Here is a 19,951-nt window from a genome sequence, read left to right on the forward strand (position 1 = left end):
ACATAGTGCGAACCTCCATGTGCTATTTTGATACCAAGCTCTGTCTACCGTTCTCTCAGAACAATTTCTTCTCTAAGGAGTAAGCACCACAGTCAAAATATAAAGCCATGTATTGAACAAGCAGAGACAGACACAGGTACCGAATCTCTTCTCTGTCCTGCTTTGTAAGAACTTGGCGGTGTTCTGGTAGCTGAGCAGTGTAAAGGTCTCCCCGTGCCTGTTCAGCGCAGTCACGCCGGTCCCACAAGGCTCTGGGTTTGTGCAGCACATGTGGCTTTTGTCACCACTGTGAGCTCTTCGACACATGGTCACGCTCTGATGGGACAGGGTGCTTTGTTGGTTCATGAACAGAAATGCCATCCTGAAATAACTTTTATCTCTCCTGGTCCAAATAATTTTTACGTCTGTAAGAGTGTTTCAGCAAGTGACATGTAAGTGAATTTCTGTATTTACTGCTATTCTTAAGGTTGCTTATTTGCATTTCCTCAACAGTAGGACTTCACTTGCTTCAAATGGGGAATTTGATCCCAGTCTTTGGAAGAAGTTACAGATTTACTTGATAAAGGCAACTGTATAGATGCAAAGACATACACTGATGATGTCTGTGTGGTATTTTAGAAGCACAATCTGATTTAAGAAAAAAGCATTTATGTGAGAGAAATAGAGTCTGGGTTAATTAGACAGAGGACTGCTGGCAGCAGCGCATCTCTGCAGTAGTTACCTGTAACGTTATCAGATGGTGGCATGTGCAGGGCTGGCACCAGAATTAGGTTGATACTGTCCGACATTTTCTTTGGTAGAAAAGCAAAAATAAAAGTTTCAGATTATGAAGTTCACTTACTGATGTAAAGATTGGTGAAAGGATAATTACAAAAGTAGGTGGGGCAGTTATATGAACTGATCTGGATCATCAAGTTGGATCCATTCAAACTGGACTTAATGCATATTATAAAGCCATCAGTTTAGAGACAACGAACAGACAACACGGCCTTGGGAACAATTTAGAGGTTATAATGGGCAAGTCCACACGATCCAGTAACAAGCTAATAGAGCAGTGGGAACTGGGTCTGAACAAGTACTGAACGCTGCAGACAGCATCATCAGTACTCACTGAGGAATTCCTCCCATAGGGCTGCCTCATGTATTTCGTAGGGGCTATCGGAAAAGGCTCAGAAAAAATCCAAAAGAAAAATCTCCAGGAAAGGCGAAATTGTCCAACTGCAAAGATTTAATGAGTTAATTTGTTCAGTTTACCAAAAAGAATGTACTAAGACATAGCTGTAGGTAAGTATACGTATCCCCTAGAGAAATACCAAATAATAAAAGGGTCTTCAACCCGGTGGAAGAAACAATAACAGATACTAGCGATAAAAGCTGGAGATAGAAGCCAGGCAGCACTAACTGGAAATAAGGGCTTTCTTTTAAAAATGAGCAATTCGTTACAGGACTAAGATAAGGAAGATAGTAAGGTATACAGTCCACCTTTCGCTGACTTCAGACCAAAGCCTTCGACAAGATAAGCTTTATTTGAACGTGGCTGAGTGAAATGATACAGCTCCTGATCAGAGCTGAATAACACTTTGTGATGCCCTTGTCTGGATATTCTCCCTCTACCTCCTGCATCTCAGGCAGCTTCCATCTGTGCATTGCTCCCTGCGCTGAAGCCGTGACAGACGGGACTTGGGTGAACTGGCTTCTACTGGCTTTCTAGGTTTGGTGAAGTCCCATCCCACTGTTGCAATGTGGTCTCTCCACCTGCACTGTCACTTCCATCCAAAAGCTCTGCAGATCCCTGAACATCTCATTTTAATATGTCTGAGTTCAATTAATGCCAAAGGCATGAAAAAAACCACAGGTCCACAAAAGTCTGTTGATCAGAAAAAGCTACTTTCATCATCTTAAGAGATGCCTGAACTGGACTGCAGCACCAGCCAAGGCTGGCACTAGTAACTGCACGTCATTTCCTTGGCCACCATCAGAGCATGGGCCTGGGACATGTCTACAAATATCCCTCCAAATGGGAAACCTCAATATTTCATTTGGTCTTCACCCCAAAACCAGCTGCTTGGTGATGGGGTAGTGGTGTTGGTAGATACGGTCCCTTTTATGTCTTAATTAAATTGTAGGGTAATTCCTAGATCTGGAGAACATTTGAAAGCGGGTAGTCGCAGTGTTTCAGGCAATGCACCACTACAAGATGTTTCTTGTTCCAAAGAAACACCTGAACAGGGAAGGCTGTATGGGTTGATGACCATCCCAGGAGAGCTGCCAGGCTCGCAGCCTGGAGCCGTGGAGGAGAGGAAGGTAGTCTGGGAGGCTGCAGCAGCAGTGACAGCGGCTGAGGGCGGGTTTGCTGAGGAAGGCAGGCAGGGCGCGGAAGCCCTGTCCTTGTCAGCACAAGGAAGCTTTGAACAATAAGGGGAGGAGCAGGCTAAAGAAATTCCTATTCCCCAAGAGTATCCTTTCAAGCACAAGGTGGGTGTGTCTCCCTCCCACATAAAACACATCCCAAAATAAACATGCACACTTATTTGTGAACATACACATTCCTTGTGGTGCAGCGTTGTTTTGTGTCCATACAGAAGTTACAGCCAGAACCTTTCAAGTGGCTCAGACAGTAAAGGAAGCAGAAACTGAAGCAAAATGAAATTGTCCTGATAAAAGGCAAACAGTGGTGCTTTGTTTTCACTAATTGTTTGGGTTACTTTTTAAAACACTTGTACTGCTCCCACTGCCTCCCCCACCCAAAAAGTGCAAGGAGCCTGGTGAAAGGCAAGAGCAACACCCAGAACGTTAGGAAAAGACTACCCACGTAACCAGCGGTGACCAGCAGCTGGCACAAGTGAGTAAGAGCAGGACATCACAATGTCTATTATTACCATGCTATTAGGTTGGTGCAAAAGTAATTGTGGTTTTGGACCATGAGTTTTAAATCATAATAGCTAGGCTCAAACACATCTTTATTAATCAAAATAGAAACCATTACAATCAACACAGTTTTGCCAACAAGAAGTAAGACTGTTTATTCCTGTAGTGTAGAAATCCATGCTTTGGGATTCAACAAACTCCTGGGAAGCAGTTTCTGCACCCTGTTGTTTGTGGAAGTGTTTTTCCTGCAAAGAGCTGTCGAGATGCTGGAAGAAGGCAGTCGGCTGGCGAGAGGTCAGGAGAACATGGCAGGTGAGGCAAAACTTCGTAGCCCAATTTATACAACTTTTGAAGTGTTTGCTGTGCGATGCGTGGTCGGGTTTTGTTGTGGAGAAGTGGGCCCCTTCTGTTGACCGATGCCGGCTGTAGGTGATGCAGTTCTGGTGCATCTCATAGATTTGCTGAGCGTACTTCTCAGATGTGATGGTTTTGCTGGGATTCAGAAAGCTGGAGCGGATCCGACTGGCAGCAGAGCACCAAACAGTGACCATGACCTTTTTTGGCTTTGGGAAGTGCTTTGGAGGTTCTTCTCGGTCCAACCACTGAGCTGGTCATCATTGGTTGTCATATAAAATCCACTTTTCATTGCACATCACAATCCAATCGAGAAGTGGTTCGTTGTTGCATAGAATAAAAGATGACACTTATCCACTTATCCAGCTTTTTCACCTTTCCCATTTGCTTCAAATGCCGAATGACCACAGAATGTTTGATGTTCAGTTTTTCGGCAACTTCTGGTGCAGTTGTAAGCGGATCAGCTCGGATGACTGCTCTCAAGAGGTCGTTGTCATCTTCTGACAGTGGCCACTGCGCTCATCTTCAAGGCTCTCATCTCTTTTGTGGAACTTGCTGAACCACCACTGCGCTGTACATTCATCAGCAGTTCCTGGGCCGAACGCGTTGCTGATGTTGTGAGTTGTCTCTGCTGCTTTATGACCCATTTTGAACTTGAATAAGAAAATAGTTCAAATTTGCTTTTTGTTTGACATCATTTCCATAGTCTAAAATAAATATAAACAGCAAGTACTAAGTCACTAGTAAAAAAACATAAAGCAAGAAAAGTGCGTTAAAAGCATGTATCACATCACTACGTTTAAGAATGTGTTTCAATATCAAATGGCAAATTTCAACAATGCAAAAACCACAATTCCTTTTGCACCAACTTAATATGAACAGGGTCCATTACCGTAAGTTCTCTTCCACTAGCAATGTTACTGAAGGTAACAGAAGGCAAAACTCAAGATTTCTCAGATTCCTTTTCTGTAGAAAATTGTCACTGGAGAGAAAGTGGTTAACTGTGTTTAAACTAGATTTTTTTTAAGTGGATGTCTGCATAAAGGAAATGAGTTCATTACCTTATTTTCAGTTTGTTTATAAGACAAAGCTTGGGAGATCCTGGTATTCTCTACAGTCCGGTCTTCTTCTCGTTCCTCAGATTAGAACAGACTTTTCACTCCTGGGCTAAGCTGAGATCACTGACTTCAGTTTTTTAGCTTAGAAGAAAACTCTCTGGTGTCTCGTAATTCTAGAAAGGCTGTTTTCTGACTATATCAGAATGCCAAACTGCCAGTATCGTTCTGCTTATTGGAAGAAATCTCCAATCTCCCAGAGTCTAACCAGACAAATATGCCAGTATTAGTTCAATACTAATTACTCCAGTACTCAAATACCATAACACCAAGTATCAGAACAATCAGAGAAATATTTTAAAGCACTCTGCATTCAGTATTACTTTATTCCCAGCATGGTGCACAGCTGAATTTTAATTGTCTTCCCTTCCAGACATCAAAACTCTGCATTCCAAAATACTCAAAATATGAGAGCACGGCAGCTATGCTTCCTGAAAGCTACACCACGATTTAGGAACCACGTCCCTAATGGTGTCTTCTGAGATGCTGTTCCCTTTTTTCCTGTGTAGGGTATGAAGATTCTGCACAGAGAATTGCTCCCGCCTCTCTCATGGTCAAAGTTTGTCCTGTGCTTTTCCTTAGAATGGAGAGCTCCTCTTTTCCCAACAGAAAGTGTTAATTAAAGTTATAAAAAGAATGAGAGACTTCCAACTGATTAACCATGTAATTACCTATTGATGGCCAGGAAACGTTAGTAAGAGCAAACTCCTTCTCTTTACTTATTACCACCTGGAAACATTTGGTGCATTGGCTTCTCACACCACATATTTAATCTCATCTAAAATCTCACGAGGGAGACTCCCTATTGTTTCCTATTTATGCAGCCTTACAGCTTTTCATTTATTTATTTAAAGAATAGTAATTGCAGGACCAAGGCAGTTGGAAATGGCTGTAGCATGTAAACTGCATTGTGAGTAAAATGCCCACATATGACTTGATTAATCTAGCTTCAATCTAATTTACTGTCAATCTGCTCGAATTCCTCTACACGTGTGTCAGCGCTTACAATGGAAGTAGCTTAGAGACCCCAACTAGCATTATTTTACAAGATAATTCACTTTCTTAAATCATATTCTGATGTTCAGAGAAGACTGTACCTGCAAGGGGTCCTGGCATTTACAGGAGGATGAAGGAGCTTTCAACTAAAGAAAGGACTGAAGAAGCTGTACACTGAAAACTGAACTTAAGTTTGTTGACAACAGTAGCTCTCATCATGTTTTGGGTTGAAGTATTTTGTTCAGTGCATTACAGCTCAGCTGCATCATCAGTGTAAACTATTAGCCAAGCTTTCAGCAAACCATCCTATCTCTCATGATTACGTTGACAAACAAAACGTAACTCTGTGTTCTGTTACCATGGTAATGGCAGCAGGAAGACCGTGTGTCTGGGCACCAGGCATTCCGTTTGGCTGGGCTGAGTTAGACTTTATCAGTTCACGTTCAATGTTGTTCAACGCCAAAATCCTGCAAACTACCTAGTGAAATTAAAATAATTGCCTCCAAGTGTTTGTACTGTGCTATAGCTGAACAGCTACTATGGGTGAAAGGCATTTCTTTCATTACAGAGAAACACTTTAGCACCATCGAATCAAAGAGTTCACACTGAATCTCAGCGCAGACATTTCTGGGGCAGGGTCAGTCAGTCTCTGCTGTCATCAGTACCTGTGAGCGTGGGAGGTGTCGCCACCGCGGGTCTCTGTGACATCCCCTGGCTCTGCAGCTGAACATCCTCCCCTCCCCCCAGGTGTGATAACTCTGCACCGAGCTTAGTTCAGTTCTGACCTTAAACCCGCACATGCTTTGCTCCTTCGGTTCTCTCTTCAGAGCTGAGCTCCTGCTGGCTGGACTCTTTCTGCACTACAAGTCACTGGTGTAAGATAAGGGCTACTGTAGGATAAGTTCTGATGGCTTTAATAAGAAACCAGCATGACTAACATGGCTTTTCTCTCTTTTCTCCAGAAATCGCAAAGCCACCACTAGCACCGAAACCAAAGATTATTGGTCATCATTCTCCAGTAGCCGTCTCCAAATTTTCTCCCTCACTGCCCAGGGCTGATAGTCTTCATAACCCCAACTCTATGTCTAGGGGTCCCAAACCACCTATTGCTCCCAAGCCAAAATTCTCATCTGACACTGAGGGCAAATCCAGCGTTTATACCAACAATAGCATACATAAATGCGCAAATGGGAAACTGGTATGTCTTGGAGAGCTGTATGAAGGAAATCAATGCAATGCTGACTGCCCAGAATCTGAGGCAGATAATGAACACATCGTAGTTCCTGAAGCTAAGCTGACCAGCAAAGACTGTAATGACTTGGAATGTGAGCATGATCAAAACCTAGACTCCTCTGTGGAAAACGAAGTCTCAGAACCTCCAGAAGAGCTAGAGAAGGAAGAGGCTAACATTACTAATGCTGAGGATACTGGTCATCAAGAAGTCACCCAAGATGAGCATCATAACTCTTCAGATATTGCTGAACCAATGGAACCAGACTCTTCAGAGTCAACCACAGACTGTGACCAGTCCAAAGCACTTTGTGAGGAGACCTCAGATACCCCTGATGGGGATAGTGACGCTTCCAAGAATGTAGATGAGGATGTTGTAGGCGATCGTGGTGAAACCAAAAACAAGGAGGAAACTTCTAACAACCTGGAACTGGTTAAGAACAAGAGTGATTGTAAGACTGACAGTGATAACATTTTGAATAGAGATAATGAAGTAATCGGTGATATCTGTCAAGATTCCATTGTAATGCCACTACCCACAGATGAATCAATCCCAGACTGTGGGAACACAGGGCAGGAGGAGGAGGAACTGCCTGAGACTTCAGAAGATGGAGATGGGTGTCTAGCAGATGATGGCAACCACAGCGTGCATGCAGAGCTTGATTTGAACATGGAAGGGCAATTAGAAAGTAGTGACTGTGCAAGCCCTGACATGTTGCCTGATGAGACCAGTGAAGAAACAGCTGCTGGCTTAGAACTGCGTGAAGATGAACCCAATCCTGAAAACGGTTCAGAAGAGTCCATCCATCAAGCTGAAGAGGAGAAAGCAGAACTAGATGAGCACAATAATACAAATGTGGGAGATGCCAGTGATGGCTGCCAGATCACGGAAGGGAGTGGTGAGGAGACGGGGGTAGCCTGTGAAGCAAGCCAAGACTCTGGGGAAGGGGAGGAAGAAACTGTGCATGCAGAGAATATGGATGATGGCTGTCAGATTGCTCCTTGTGAGAATGAATGTGGTGAGGAATTATCCACCGAACAGTCAGATGAGAATCTTCAAATAGAAGGGACTTCTCTGGATGAAGATGGTGTGATCTCCGGTGGTCCACCCAGCAGCCCAGGGATGGAACCAGAGCTGGAAGATGTGACTGTTGAAGAGCACAGTGAAAGTACTGTGGAAACCTCTAAGTCACATGAGCTGCTACTTGAAGACAATGAGGTGGACGCAAATGGCCTCAGCAAAAGCCTCCCAAGTCCACCTCAACAGACCCCACTTGAGGAAGAGTTAGAAGTCTGTGAGCATGACAACATGAATGTAGAATGTGAGACCAAACCTATCCTGCACAAAAGTCAAGCAGTCCCTGAAGTGGTCATTGTGCCTGAAGAATCAGAGGAAAGAGAAATCAGCAGTGATTCCCTAGATGACCCTTATGTGCTTCCCGCAGAGAATGAAATTGCTCATGATGGGCAGACTGATTTAGGAGCTGATCACAGTACAAGGGATGAATTAGGCACGGATGGGGAAAACAACTTGCTGCCCACTGATCGTAAAAGCATTGTTACTAGAACACGGTCACTCTCTGGGAAAATGCCGGGCTATGTTCCAGAAACAGTTCCTGAAGAATCCGGACCTGAAACTGATTTACCATCTCGTCGCAATGGCTCTGGGACAGAAGATTTAAGCAATAAATTATTTTCAGTGGAAGGAAAACCAGCAGAGGCCAATAGGGCATTACCAACCAAGTCCAGACGTTTCATTTTATATCCTCGATCTTATTCTGTTGAAGGGAGAGAGATGCCAGTCTCTGCTTACAGAGAAAGTGATGGCTGTATCCTGGATGATGGTAGAATAAGAAAGTCAGAAGACAACTTGTCTTTGCCTTGTGTCAATGGTTCCTCAGGTAGTTTTTCCCAGAGAAATCATCTTTCATCATGCGGCGTATCTACTCCATCCTCAGCTGTTGATATACCACCTCCTTTTGAACTTGCCTACATCACCAAAAAGCCAATCACTAAAAGTTCCCCTTCACTTTTGATAGAGAATGACTCATCTGATAAGTATTCCAAGAAAAAGAAATCTTCCTTTAAGAGGTTCCTCACTCTAAAATTCAAGAAGAAAACTGAAAGTAAAGTCCATGTAGATGTTAATGTTTCTTCTTCAAGGTCCTCATCAGAGTCTAGCTATCATGGGCCTCCAAGGCTCATGGAGCTGGACAGGAGGAGCCTAACTAGCTCACCTCAACTAAAATCACACGTGGGGAAGCTCCGTGCATCTGAGTCTCCTTCAGCCATTCTTTTCTACAAGGATGGTAAAAGAAAAGGAACACCCAAGTCCTTCAGCAGGACTGTGTCGAGGGTGGAGTCCTTCGAGGACCGGTCCAGACCTCCTTTCATGCCACTCCCATTAACAAAACCTCGGTCCATCTCTTTTCCAAATGCCGACACGTCTGACTATGAGAACATTCCTGCTATGAGCTCTGACTATGAAAACATACAAATCCCTCCTCGAAGACCCACGAGAGCAGGAACTTTTACGGAGTTTTTTGAAGACCCCAGCAGGGCGTTATCCGCTGCTAATGAGAACGACGGCTATGTGGATATGAGCAGCTTCACTGGCTTTGAGAACAAGCAGCAAGCCACGGACCAGGACACAGAAAGGTACTGTAATAAATTACTGTGTAAGACCTGCTAGCCTTGGCCTAACAGCCAGGCCTCCCCTGCCCGCTGTCCCAGGCAGATCCCTGCTGCCTGCCTTATACCCCTCAGGAAAGGTTGGAAGAATACCAGATAAGCCTTTATCAGTGAAAAAAAAATACACTAAATTAACTCTTTACCAAGTCAATGTGCACTAGCAAGTCCAGGGGATCTGAATCCTATGATTTACAGATACAAACCAAAGAACATTTAAAATACTTGGTTTCTCCAATGGATCTCATTTTTGTGTCTGGGCGGGCAGGGAGAGGCTGCTCTGTTCTTTACTAAGATTTCTGACGGCTGAAAAGAGACCCTATTTGCTGGAAGGGGTCCTGCTTCATTTTTTCATTCCTCTCAGTTTCTCAAAGTCACGGTATATATGTATGATTCATCTTTCAAATGATGTCAGTTAAGTATGGACCAGAAAATCCCAAATCATTAAACTAATCGGACTAAACAATTAATCTTAAGTTGCTTTAAAGCCTAGCATTACGACCCTTTGACAGACCTGATGATTTACAAATTAATTAGATAGCTCTGTCTGAAATAATATGCATTGCTAACATTAAGAACAATCTTTCATCCCATTGCATTAGATTATTTGCAAACGAGAAAATGTCCTTTTCATAGTTACAAAGGAGAAATGCACTCAAGACCTTTGCATTTGAATCTGCTGTCAGATTATAGCATGTCATCAGTGGAGTGCAGAGATGTAAATAAGAAGAGTGTTTTCCATTAAGTTCATGCTAAACAGTTTACCTGAAAACAAGGTGCAAAGCAAATGAATGAAAATGAATGTCTTTGATGTAGTTGTATTTTGTCAGATCTTTGTGAAAAAGACAAGCATCTTAAAAAGGTTTTCATGTCCATTTTCATCCATCATTCTCCTCCTAAAGATTTAATACTCCTTTCTTTGCAACTATTTTTTTCTGGTCTTCTCCCCGTCACTGTGAATGGAACAAACCATCCCACTTCTGGTATTTCAGACTTGGGCAGTAAAAGAACTTTTCTTTAACACCTCTGAAAGAGTCTTACAAACCATTTTTAAGATGGGAATGAAGTACAGTGCTTTGTCTTTCTGAGAGAGGCCAGAACGGGTGAATCAGGGGAGGCGGGGGCAGTGTGTCAGACATGGGGAGAGAGACTGCATCAGTGCTCAGGCTGCGGACCCGACCGTGCCCGGGGCTGGGACGCAGGCCCGTGGTTTGGCTCCTGTAGAGCTGGGATCCCCGTGGTGCTGGCACTGGGACACGGTGGCACAGAGGGTGGCACAGAGGGTGGCACAGAGGGTGGCACAGAGGGTGGCACAGAGGGTGGCACAGAGGGTGGCACAGAGGGTGGCACAGAGGGTGGCACAGAGGGTGGCACAGAGGGCCATGTCCCCAGCGCGGTGCCCAGTGGCAGCAGGGCCTGACAGCCTGTCAGTCGCGTCTCGTGCCCCGCACGCTGACGTGGGCTCTTGGGCAAGCTGGCCAGTTCTTTGTGTCCACAAAACGCCACCCATTTTAGGTAGTTCTTGAAGAACCAAGTTAAAAATATTAAAACTACGTCAATTGCTGTGACTTGGGCCCATTTATGAACTTCCTGTGGAAGCCTGTTGTTTCAAGGGGAGAGCCAATCCAAACTGGTTCAGGAAGTCTCAAGGTCAAGGCGTGAACATAATTTTTCAGTCTGCTGCTTGTTGTGCATGCAGTTTTGCTGTTGGGGGAGAAATGAAGACTCCTGAACAAGCCCTTTATCGAGAGAGCTGGGTGGAGGGGAAGAGCATCGGGCAGACAGCAATACACGTACACTGCTGCTGAGATAGCTGTGATTTGTGCGTTTGTCAGGATGTTTTGGACAGACATGCCTGCAAAGGCTGGATGAAATGTAAACAGTTAATACACATCCAGTGGTGTAACATACTTGGAGAAACTGCGTAGGGTCTTGTTGTAAAGCAAAGCAAATCGTATATGTACATGACCCATTTACACGTGCATACATGACAGATGGACACGGATGTTTTATTTCCTGTTAAAGCAGTTCTGCCTAGAATATCCCTCAATGGATTTAAGCTAATACAAACACCTATCAAACACAGCTCTACCGCAGCCACACAGGAATAAAAATTACTTTGAACTCCAGCCTGCTCTTACCCTGAGGCTTATTTCAGCCATTTGAGAGTACAAGTGTGCAGATTATGCCCTTGCAATACGTGAGACTAGAGCTTCTGAACTTTTCCTCAGTGCATTCACCTGCAGAGCACTGGTATTTAGCATCTGATGAGCAACTGCTACATTTTTTGATGAATGGCCAAGTACAATTCTCTTATTACAATTCAGAGAACAGAATGAGAGAGGGCTAGAAAAAATTATAATAATCTGAGAACCTCCAGTACCGTGTGTGACCGGGGAGACGCAGGGCAGGGGGGCTCGCAGCAACTGACAGGCGACAAGATTCACTGTTTAATCTTCTTGCTTAAAAGGAAGGAGCAGGTTTAAACCAATAATTTCTAATTAGAAGCAATCATGTTCATAGAAAAAGTCCAATAACTGAAGTGTTCTATGAAATATATCTTAACTTAGAATTACCATTGCCAAAATAGAACTGGGAGTATTGCCCCCTGAAGGGCGGTTATTGTGTATCCCCAAAATTTAGCTATCTGGTATTAATAATTAAACTCTGATCTGGGTGTATGACAATATACATCATCATTACTCTTCTGCACAGCGTAGAAATAATGAGATATAAGTGGAATTGGACAAAATTGCCCATATCTTTCCCTAGTTCACACAGCCTGAATCAGACTAAATTTTCATTTGCTTCTGAAAAGTCACTTTCTAGCCCCTTCTCTCTGAAGGGCTGCACGACAAAGTGCAAAGCAACAGAAACCAATTGTTCAGGCTGAAAGGGCAGCTGTGCCCAGCTGTGGGACCGTGCACTGTACCCTGCGGCATCATCTTCACCCCAGCAGCGCTCAGAGTCATTTCACCAAAGCTACTGGCTAAACTTCCAGCAGGTGAAAGTCAGTCAGAATATTCTGGGACATCTTAAAGAACAGCTCCACTAACCCAGCTTGACCACCAGAGCAGCAGCCATGTGTATGGCAGCATGATAAACACCACGGGGATGGGAAAGAGATACCTCAGACACTCATTTCATCATCTACCACAGTATCACTTCCAGTGCTTTTAGGAGAGATGGAAGAGAGCCTTTTATCAGGGTTTACATAAGGTCAGGAAGACGGCACAGGTTGGATATTTTCAGAATTTCTTTTCCCCCTTTTGCTTTCTACTTGAGTCCATAGTTTGGATTTACCAGCTCTCCTACGTCTCAATCCTTCTTTCTGCTAAGTGCTCAAAATCCAGAGAGGAAAGAAGACAGGGAAAAGGAATAAAGGGAGTACAACTATAGTTCCACAGCTAATCCCACCGTGATGTTGAATATTTGTAAGAAAAGAGCTGAAAGCCCATGTTGCTGCTACCTGTACATTCCTGTCTCCCTCTATATAAAATGTTGATCGATACACGCCAGAAGAACCCTTCTGATTGTTGTACTTAACCAACAGCAGGACTTGCTCAGACTTTGACTCTCAGGCGAATTCTTGGGGGCCAGTGTGGGGATTCCAGTGCCCTGTGCAATCACACCAAGGTTCATGGTAACTCCAATATATCTCTAGAATTGCAGTCTGTAAATTACTCCCAAGGCTCTAACTTTTCACTGCTTTTCAAGACATATAGCACCCATCTGATGTTTCTCAGCTTTAGTACAATCGAGAAAGATCATCCCCTCTTCAGTCTGCTGTTCCTTTGCAAATGTGTTCTATTCCCAAGGGATCTGCTTCTTCAAGAGGAATATGGAGAAAAATTGTGTTTAGTAGAAAGTCAGGAAAAAAACATGGTTTAAGTGTCAAGCAGGCAATACCTTTCCTTTAATTTGGCCAGACTGAAGCAGGAACACATGGGTGCTTAGGGACTGATACCCCGGTGCCAGCGTGTGAAGTACGAGTCCTGCAGATGATGCTGCACAGGTGAACAGCTGTGAAAGGCTTTGTGAGCAACCCCTGGGCACAGCCACTGTCCATCTGGGCTCCTGCCAGGGTACGCGCAAGACCACAAGGACTGCATCAGCACAGACCAATTCCAAAATGTATAGCAAAACCGTAGTATAGACAGCAACGTAACAACTGCCTATGGTTGATATGCCATAGAGAATGCAAATCCCTGTCCTTTAAAAGGAGAAAAATCCAGTTGATGACCTGTTATTTCCCCTCCAATGAATTAGCTATCCCCTTGCCTTACCACTGGCTTCACCAACCTTTGTTTTATCTAATTATGCCACTTCAGTGATTGTATCTTCTCTGCTCCCTGTGGAGCACCAGTCCCTGATCAGCTCCAGTACTGCAGCCAGGACAGTCAGTATGACCACCTATCCCCTACCCTTCCGTAACACACACATAAAAAACCCTAGCAAAAGCTGAGAGTAATACATGTCATAGGACATGAATTCTCTGCCTAAAAATGGTCTGAATAATATGCCACTCATACCTTCCTATGCCTTTAAGCTTAAGGTGAAATCTAAACCATTTGAGCGAGTTTCCTCCAACACAGCACACTCCTGGCTCTCCCTGCTCCTTCAAATTAGCAGCACATATGTTGTAAAAGATTATATCACCAACTCTTAGAAAGGCACAGTGTGGTATCTAAGCACAGCATATGAGGGATAAGGTGAAAGTATAGAGATAATTATGTAATGGAAGCTTCAGTGTAAGTAGTTCATACGACGGAATAGCAACAACCAAGAAAGGACAATCAGTGTTGGTATATTAAAAATAGTAAAAGAAATACACAGGAATATATCTATTGTTGTAATTACAAATCAATGTCATTTATATAACCGCAAGGAAATTCACAGTTGTTTAATTTACAGAAAAGACCAGTAAGTTTCCAAGTAGGAAGAGGCCTCTTAGAAAACACGATACGGCCACACTGCCGGGTTTGTCGAGCGGCCGCGCGTCAGAGCAGCTCGGACACCGCGCTGACGGACAGACGTCCGAGCAAGCACAGAGACACTTACTCGGGGAGAAACACTCCTGAGGTCAATACATGCACCTGATAAGAGTTGAGAATAACTACTGAAAGAATCCATCAGCTCTTTATCAATGGCTGATGAGGACTTCAGCTCCACTCTTTATCTGCATCTCTAACATGTTTAAAAAAAAAGTCAGACAAGTTCTTGCTGACCTGAGGCTCAGGAAGGGTGCCAGTTAACCTACAGGGCTGTTATTTAATGCTCAGAGCAGAGAGGTGCAACCTTAAAGTCTAACGCAGACAAGGGCAGAGCAAATGTTCAGGACTGTTCTATGAAGTCCAGAGTGAATTAAACCTGCGTGCAACTGCACCCATCAAAGCAGGGGGAAGCTGAAGATGCCACCTCTTCACTTGCTTAAATTAGCTGAAGAAATCAGATTTTCTTCATCAATTTATTCTCACTCTACTCCATTTTATTTTTCTTTCAATTAGTGAAGATATTTGAAACAACTTAATTTAACTTCTAAAGTAGGTCAAATAATACCCACACCACGGAGTTAAGCCCCAAACACAATCCAGCTGAAGCCTATAGGAATATCTGCCTTCAAATGCCTTTTGTGTACTTTCCTCACTGCCAAAAAGTTCTGGAGAGAAGCATGTTAGGAGGCTGTGGGCCTCACATATTCTCTGTCATTCAAGCAAATGTAGCTATAATTGTGGCTCATAAACCAATTCTACTCTCCCATTAGAAAAAGAAACCAGAACTGTTTCTAAAAGGGTTGTCTGTTCTACTGCTACTTCACATTCACACATTTAAGCTCATTCCAAGTGTAAGAATGCGGAAAAGGTTTCTGTAAAGGATATTAGAAGAGTCTAGGAAATCTCTTCACAATTGGCTTTCATTTAAATATTAGTCAGAGAATCAATAAAGACTTTAAAGGATCTTACAGGAGATGGCTTAGAGCCTGGCCTTGCAGATCGCTGTTTTTTATAATGAATGTCATTGCAATTCTTTTCCTTGGAAGACTTTTACCCTTTAATAAGAGGCTAAGTAGGCAAAACCTTCCTCCCACCAGTGATCACTAGCCCTATGTGCTGCAGCCACAGACAGGTGTGTTTGTAAAAGACTATATAAGAAAATGGGTGAGAAAGAAAAAGTGCATGGAGTAAAAGAGGAGATAATCTGCATGCTAGAGAATGGCAGAGCTCATGCCAGCCAGCGTATGGGTCTATTGTATGGAACCTGCTGACAGTTATTAAGCCAAGGAGAAACATGGTGATCATATGTATTGTGAGAGGTTTTTAAAAGAAACATAAATTAACTTTTAAAACTTACATAAATCTATACATAGGGGTATTTAATCTCAATGTGGAACACATGCTGCACTCTGGATCTTGTATATGGGAAAAAGTCCCATGAAAATGCTGTAACAGGGGAAGATTGTGCCTAGATACAGTGAGACATTTTCACTTGTGATCTGGTGAACATGATGGAAAATACAATCTCAGCAGCCTTCAGCAGCTGCTGCATTTTGCAGCATAAACCTGAAAAAGTTTTGTAAGATTGTCGCAGAGCAAGGGATCCCAGTACTATACCCTGACTTCAGGCTGTGCACAGCCTATTGAAACCCTTGACAACAGCCCCAGCCATCTCTGACATGAGTCATGTCTTTATTTCTGTTTATTGTAGAATTGTCTGAATTGCCCCAGGGAGTGAGAAGGTGATAGTGGTTCGTGCAGAATGTCCAGCTGCTCACAGACAGGAGCAGTCCATGGAGATAACCCTGCTCAGGCCTGGGCACAAGGCATGCTTGTCTTGGACCGTCAGGTTTAGAGGCCTGGGGAATTGTTTTCCCAACATGGCAAGGACAGAAAAATTAAATGCACTTTGATAGCTGAGCTTTTCAAACAATCACCTTTGAGAAGTATCTCTGGACAGCACCAGTAATGTCATCTCGATACTGAAGACGAAGAGATTGTAACACATCATCTAGATTTAGGTATCAATCTTACAGCAGCTCAGTGCCCGCTCTCGAGCAGTTTGTCCCGGTTCACGCCAGCGCAGGTGTCAGGAGGGCAGTACAGGTATTCGGGAGGGCAGCGTGCTCCCTGCACAGCTCTGCGTTGCACACACAGCAGACGGACCCACAACAGCCTCAGCTGCCACTGCTCGGCCACAACGCACTGGACCCGACCTGCCCATGTTTATGAGGAATCACGGTCCAACACACCTCCCGGGAGAGGCCCCAAGTCCTCAGTAGGTGTTGGTGTCATGAGTACCTGGACTCCATTCTGATGGCTACTTCTCTAATCAAATGACAGTACAGAGCAGAAGAGTGGCCACCTTCATGCCCGGAGGGCTTATAAGCCTGGGTAGACTTCTTGGTTCACTCTGTTTCCATGATATGAACCAGAAATACATTTCAGTGAGGTTACACGAAAGTAGAGAGTCTGTTGTGTATTGCAGAGTTACCCTAGATCACGTTTATGGGGCACAGAAGCGTGTGATTTAAGCATTCCTAGCACCGCTCACGTACTGCAGACAGGGCGAGGAGACTGCGGCCGGGTACAGCGCAGCGGGCCGAACGGCCAGGCCCGCACTGCCGACGGGGGCTCAGCGCACGGCCTTCTCCCCCGCCCCCACCCTTACTGAGGAGATTTATTGAACGGAAGGCTGCACATCACAATTCTGCAGCCTTTCCAGAATCCGCTGCTCAATGATATGGCGCATATCTCTAGATTAGATTTGTAACAAAAACAACAGAATCTTATTGCATTTTAAATGCAAATCTAACCCAGTAGTTTATTGTTTGTTGTGCCATCCAGCAGTTATTTATAACATACAGCGCATTTTAAATTATCCTACAAGAATTTTTCTTTTACAGGACCCAAAGGGGGGGGGCTAATGCAAAAACTACCTCAAAGATTTGCTGTTCAGTGGCATACAACAATTAATTTAATCTTAATTGGCCAATTAGAGTTCATAGATGGAAGAACATATTTGAGAGGCACTGCCTGTTTTGCCAAGACCCCTCCCAAAGAGCTTTAAAACCACCTTTCACTTGAGCAGCCGGCTGGATTAACCAGACGCGGTTCTCCAGAAGCCCGGAGCAGGTTCAGCCCCGGCCAGCGATCCCCCCGGTGCCGGTGCCCAGGCAGTGCCGGGCGGCCTCGGGCTCCTGCTCTCCAAGGAAGCTCGGACAGGCCCTCGGCACAGAAGCACACCGAAACGACACCAGACAAATAATAAGCTTAAGCCAGCTTCAATTCAGAGCCGAAACCAAACAACACACTGAAACCCAACGACAGAAATCAATGTAAGCCAGGGGGTAACCCAAAATCCGCCAGCGCTCCAGCCACATGTAATAAAGTGCAGGTTCCACGTACCACCGGCAATATCACCAGCGTGGGACCACACGAGAACAACGGCCCGCAGCGCACCCTCCCTCACAAGGAGAGGCCTCTCACCCAGGGCGCCCGGCACAAGTAACCCCCTGCCGGGGAACAAGGGCTGCTCAGGATCCCCCCAGCAGAAACAGCCACTCACCGGCAGCAGGGGCGGCTCCATCCGGGGAAGGCTCCTCCGCCGCTCCCTGGTCTCGAAGAGGCTCCAGTCCCGGCCCCGTTGCCCCAGCAGACGCGGGGGATCCCCGGTCACAGGCCGCGGGGACCGGCGGCGGCTGCCGGCCCAGAACCTTCTCTGGGCCCGGGCCCCCCATTGGCTGAGCAGCCTGTCCGTTGGCCGCGGTGCCGCCCCTGCCCCGGGTGCCCGTGCAGGGTCCCCGTGCCCGGGACGGGCCCCGGTGCGCGGTGAGGACAGTGACAACGGGCACACAGGTGCCCCGTTGAGAGCCCTAGGCCTCGCCGGGGTGCAGCTGCAGGGCTCTGGCGGCCTGAGGCAGGTGCTGGGCCGGTTCCCCATCCAGTCCCTCTCAGCTGCCGCAGGTTAAACAGCTCAAACACCTGTCCTTGCTTGTCCTTAGCTTGTCCTTACTCTTGAGTACCTTTAGTAAACTGGGATGGAAACCTCGGGTATTAACCCCCTACATCTCCTGATGGGCCGCGCCCGCAGGTGCACCTGTTCAAGAGGAGCTGGCTCGGTGTTTCTGGTGGCAGCTCCTCAGTGAGGCTCTTGGGGTGTCAGCTGCCCCCCGAGCTCTGGAGCTGAACCCTGGGAAGGGTCTCTCTGGGCACGTGTGCCTGCAGAATGGGCCGCGTACAGTACAACGCAGCTTTGAAGTCAAATCTGCCAGGCCTTAAATAGATAAGGACAATGCATGAGCTAAAACTGAATCTTTACACTTTCTGCTTTCATATTGTCAGGCTTAAAAAAAAGACAGTGGCAGTGAAATAAAAACACACCACAGTGAATATGCCCAGGGTAAAGAGCCACAGTGAGAGTGACATATAGTAAGATGACCTAAATGTAAAGACATGTTTTAAACTGTACGGGCCAAACAATGGATCTGCTACTTTGATTGCAGCTTTAGGGAAAAGCATTTCTTCACTGGCTGCAAGAGAAATAAAATGCCCGTGCTGAACTGAAAAGTCCAAGAAAAAAAGTAAAGGAATTCTGTAGTTCCCAACAAGTGATAGATAGATAGACAGACAGACAGATAGATACTGAAGTAAATTTTGAACTAAAACATACTTTTGGAGAATTAAGACGGTTTTGATTTTCCAGGAGCATTCAGGGGGAGCAGAATTAATTAACATATTAATCCCAGCCAAGTGTCACAAATCTACACAATTTTTAATCATGCCAAGCTTGATTTTTCAATTAAAAAAGCCTCAGCCAAGCAGAACTGCAGCCAGCTCTAATTTTAACCTGGGAGCTGAAACTGATGCGTAAGAGACAGAAAATCACTGAGCACTTCCATTCAGCCCTACATTCGGCAGTTAAGCTGTATTTCTCTCCTCCTGAAAACATTCTGCTCTAACTACTGGGCAAATCTCTGAAACGCAAGAAAATTCAGTTCACTTCATATTTTCTCCAAACTTCAGGAAAGAGAAGGCAGATACAAGGTCTTGGTTGGCTCGAACTCCAGGAGCTCCGCTGTTTTCCTGATGAGGCTGCAGGGTAGTGGAGTCTCAAATCCAATGTGTGCTTTCAAGCCCAAAGGGAATCCAATCCCTGCTGCAAGGACGACCGCGAAGACAAGAGGTTTCTTAGTAGTGTCAATTCCTTTCGTATGCCCTCAGATCTCTCTGAAAACTGAAAGGAAAAGCTGTCAAAGCTCCCTGCCCTTCCGATAGGGAGGTATTGATGCACATCCAGCTTGCGGGAGCTCAGGAACTCTAAAACGCAAGTGACTGGGCGCTGCTTAATTTGGGACTGGTCCTTGCGGGGCAGAGCAGCGTTCCGGACACGTCTGCCTCCCGCTGCCCAAGTCCCTGAACCTCGCAGCACCCGCACCAGGGAGCACTGTTATAGTGATCCGGGAGAAAGATGATTGCATTTTTCAGTGTGTTTCCCAGCCCACAAACAAGTGACAGGACCAACAAGTGCTGGCCTGAAAGCAACAGAGAGCCCGGTTTTCAGCTTGTGTTTCACAGTAGCAAAATGAGGTTGGGGATCTTATGGTGAGGCCAAGGCACATTTAGCACAAACCACCACTGCTTCAGAAAGTCTGCGCGGGGAGATTTCATCCAGGGCTGACTGCCTGTGAAAATGCTCCTCCAGAG

The 19,951-nt window shown here is 45.2% G+C and overlaps 3 protein-coding genes across 5 annotated transcripts in view; 1 reads left to right on the forward strand and 2 right to left on the reverse strand.

Annotated features, from left to right (window-relative positions):
- Positions 1 to 17,934, reverse strand: part of LOC136105872 (dynactin subunit 2-like) — a 78,196-nt gene extending 60,262 nt beyond the window's left edge. Inside the window, exon 1 of the mRNA XM_065845776.2 lies at positions 17,814 to 17,934. The gene's annotated coding sequence lies outside the window, so the exon portion shown is untranslated. The remainder of the gene's footprint in view (positions 1 to 17,813) is intronic.
- Positions 1 to 19,951, reverse strand: part of LOC139828743 (uncharacterized) — a 130,385-nt gene that overhangs the window by 43,589 nt on the left and 66,845 nt on the right. The gene's annotated exons all lie outside the window — the stretch shown is intronic.
- The window catches only part of FGD5 (FYVE, RhoGEF and PH domain containing 5), an 83,063-nt gene that overhangs the window by 4,856 nt on the left and 58,256 nt on the right, over positions 1 to 19,951 (forward strand). For all 3 annotated transcript variants that reach the window (XM_071812878.1, XM_065845767.2, XM_065845766.2), the window contains exon 2: positions 6,296 to 9,221. In XM_071812878.1, the coding sequence (XP_071668979.1) occupies positions 6,415 to 9,221 (2,807 nt within the window). In that variant the 5' untranslated portion in view covers positions 6,296 to 6,414. The remainder of the gene's footprint in view (positions 1 to 6,295; positions 9,222 to 19,951) is intronic.

The sequence above is a fragment of the Patagioenas fasciata genome, chromosome 10 (assembly GCF_037038585.1).
Source record: "Patagioenas fasciata isolate bPatFas1 chromosome 10, bPatFas1.hap1, whole genome shotgun sequence".
In the NCBI taxonomy this organism is placed as follows: Eukaryota; Metazoa; Chordata; class Aves; order Columbiformes; family Columbidae; genus Patagioenas; species Patagioenas fasciata.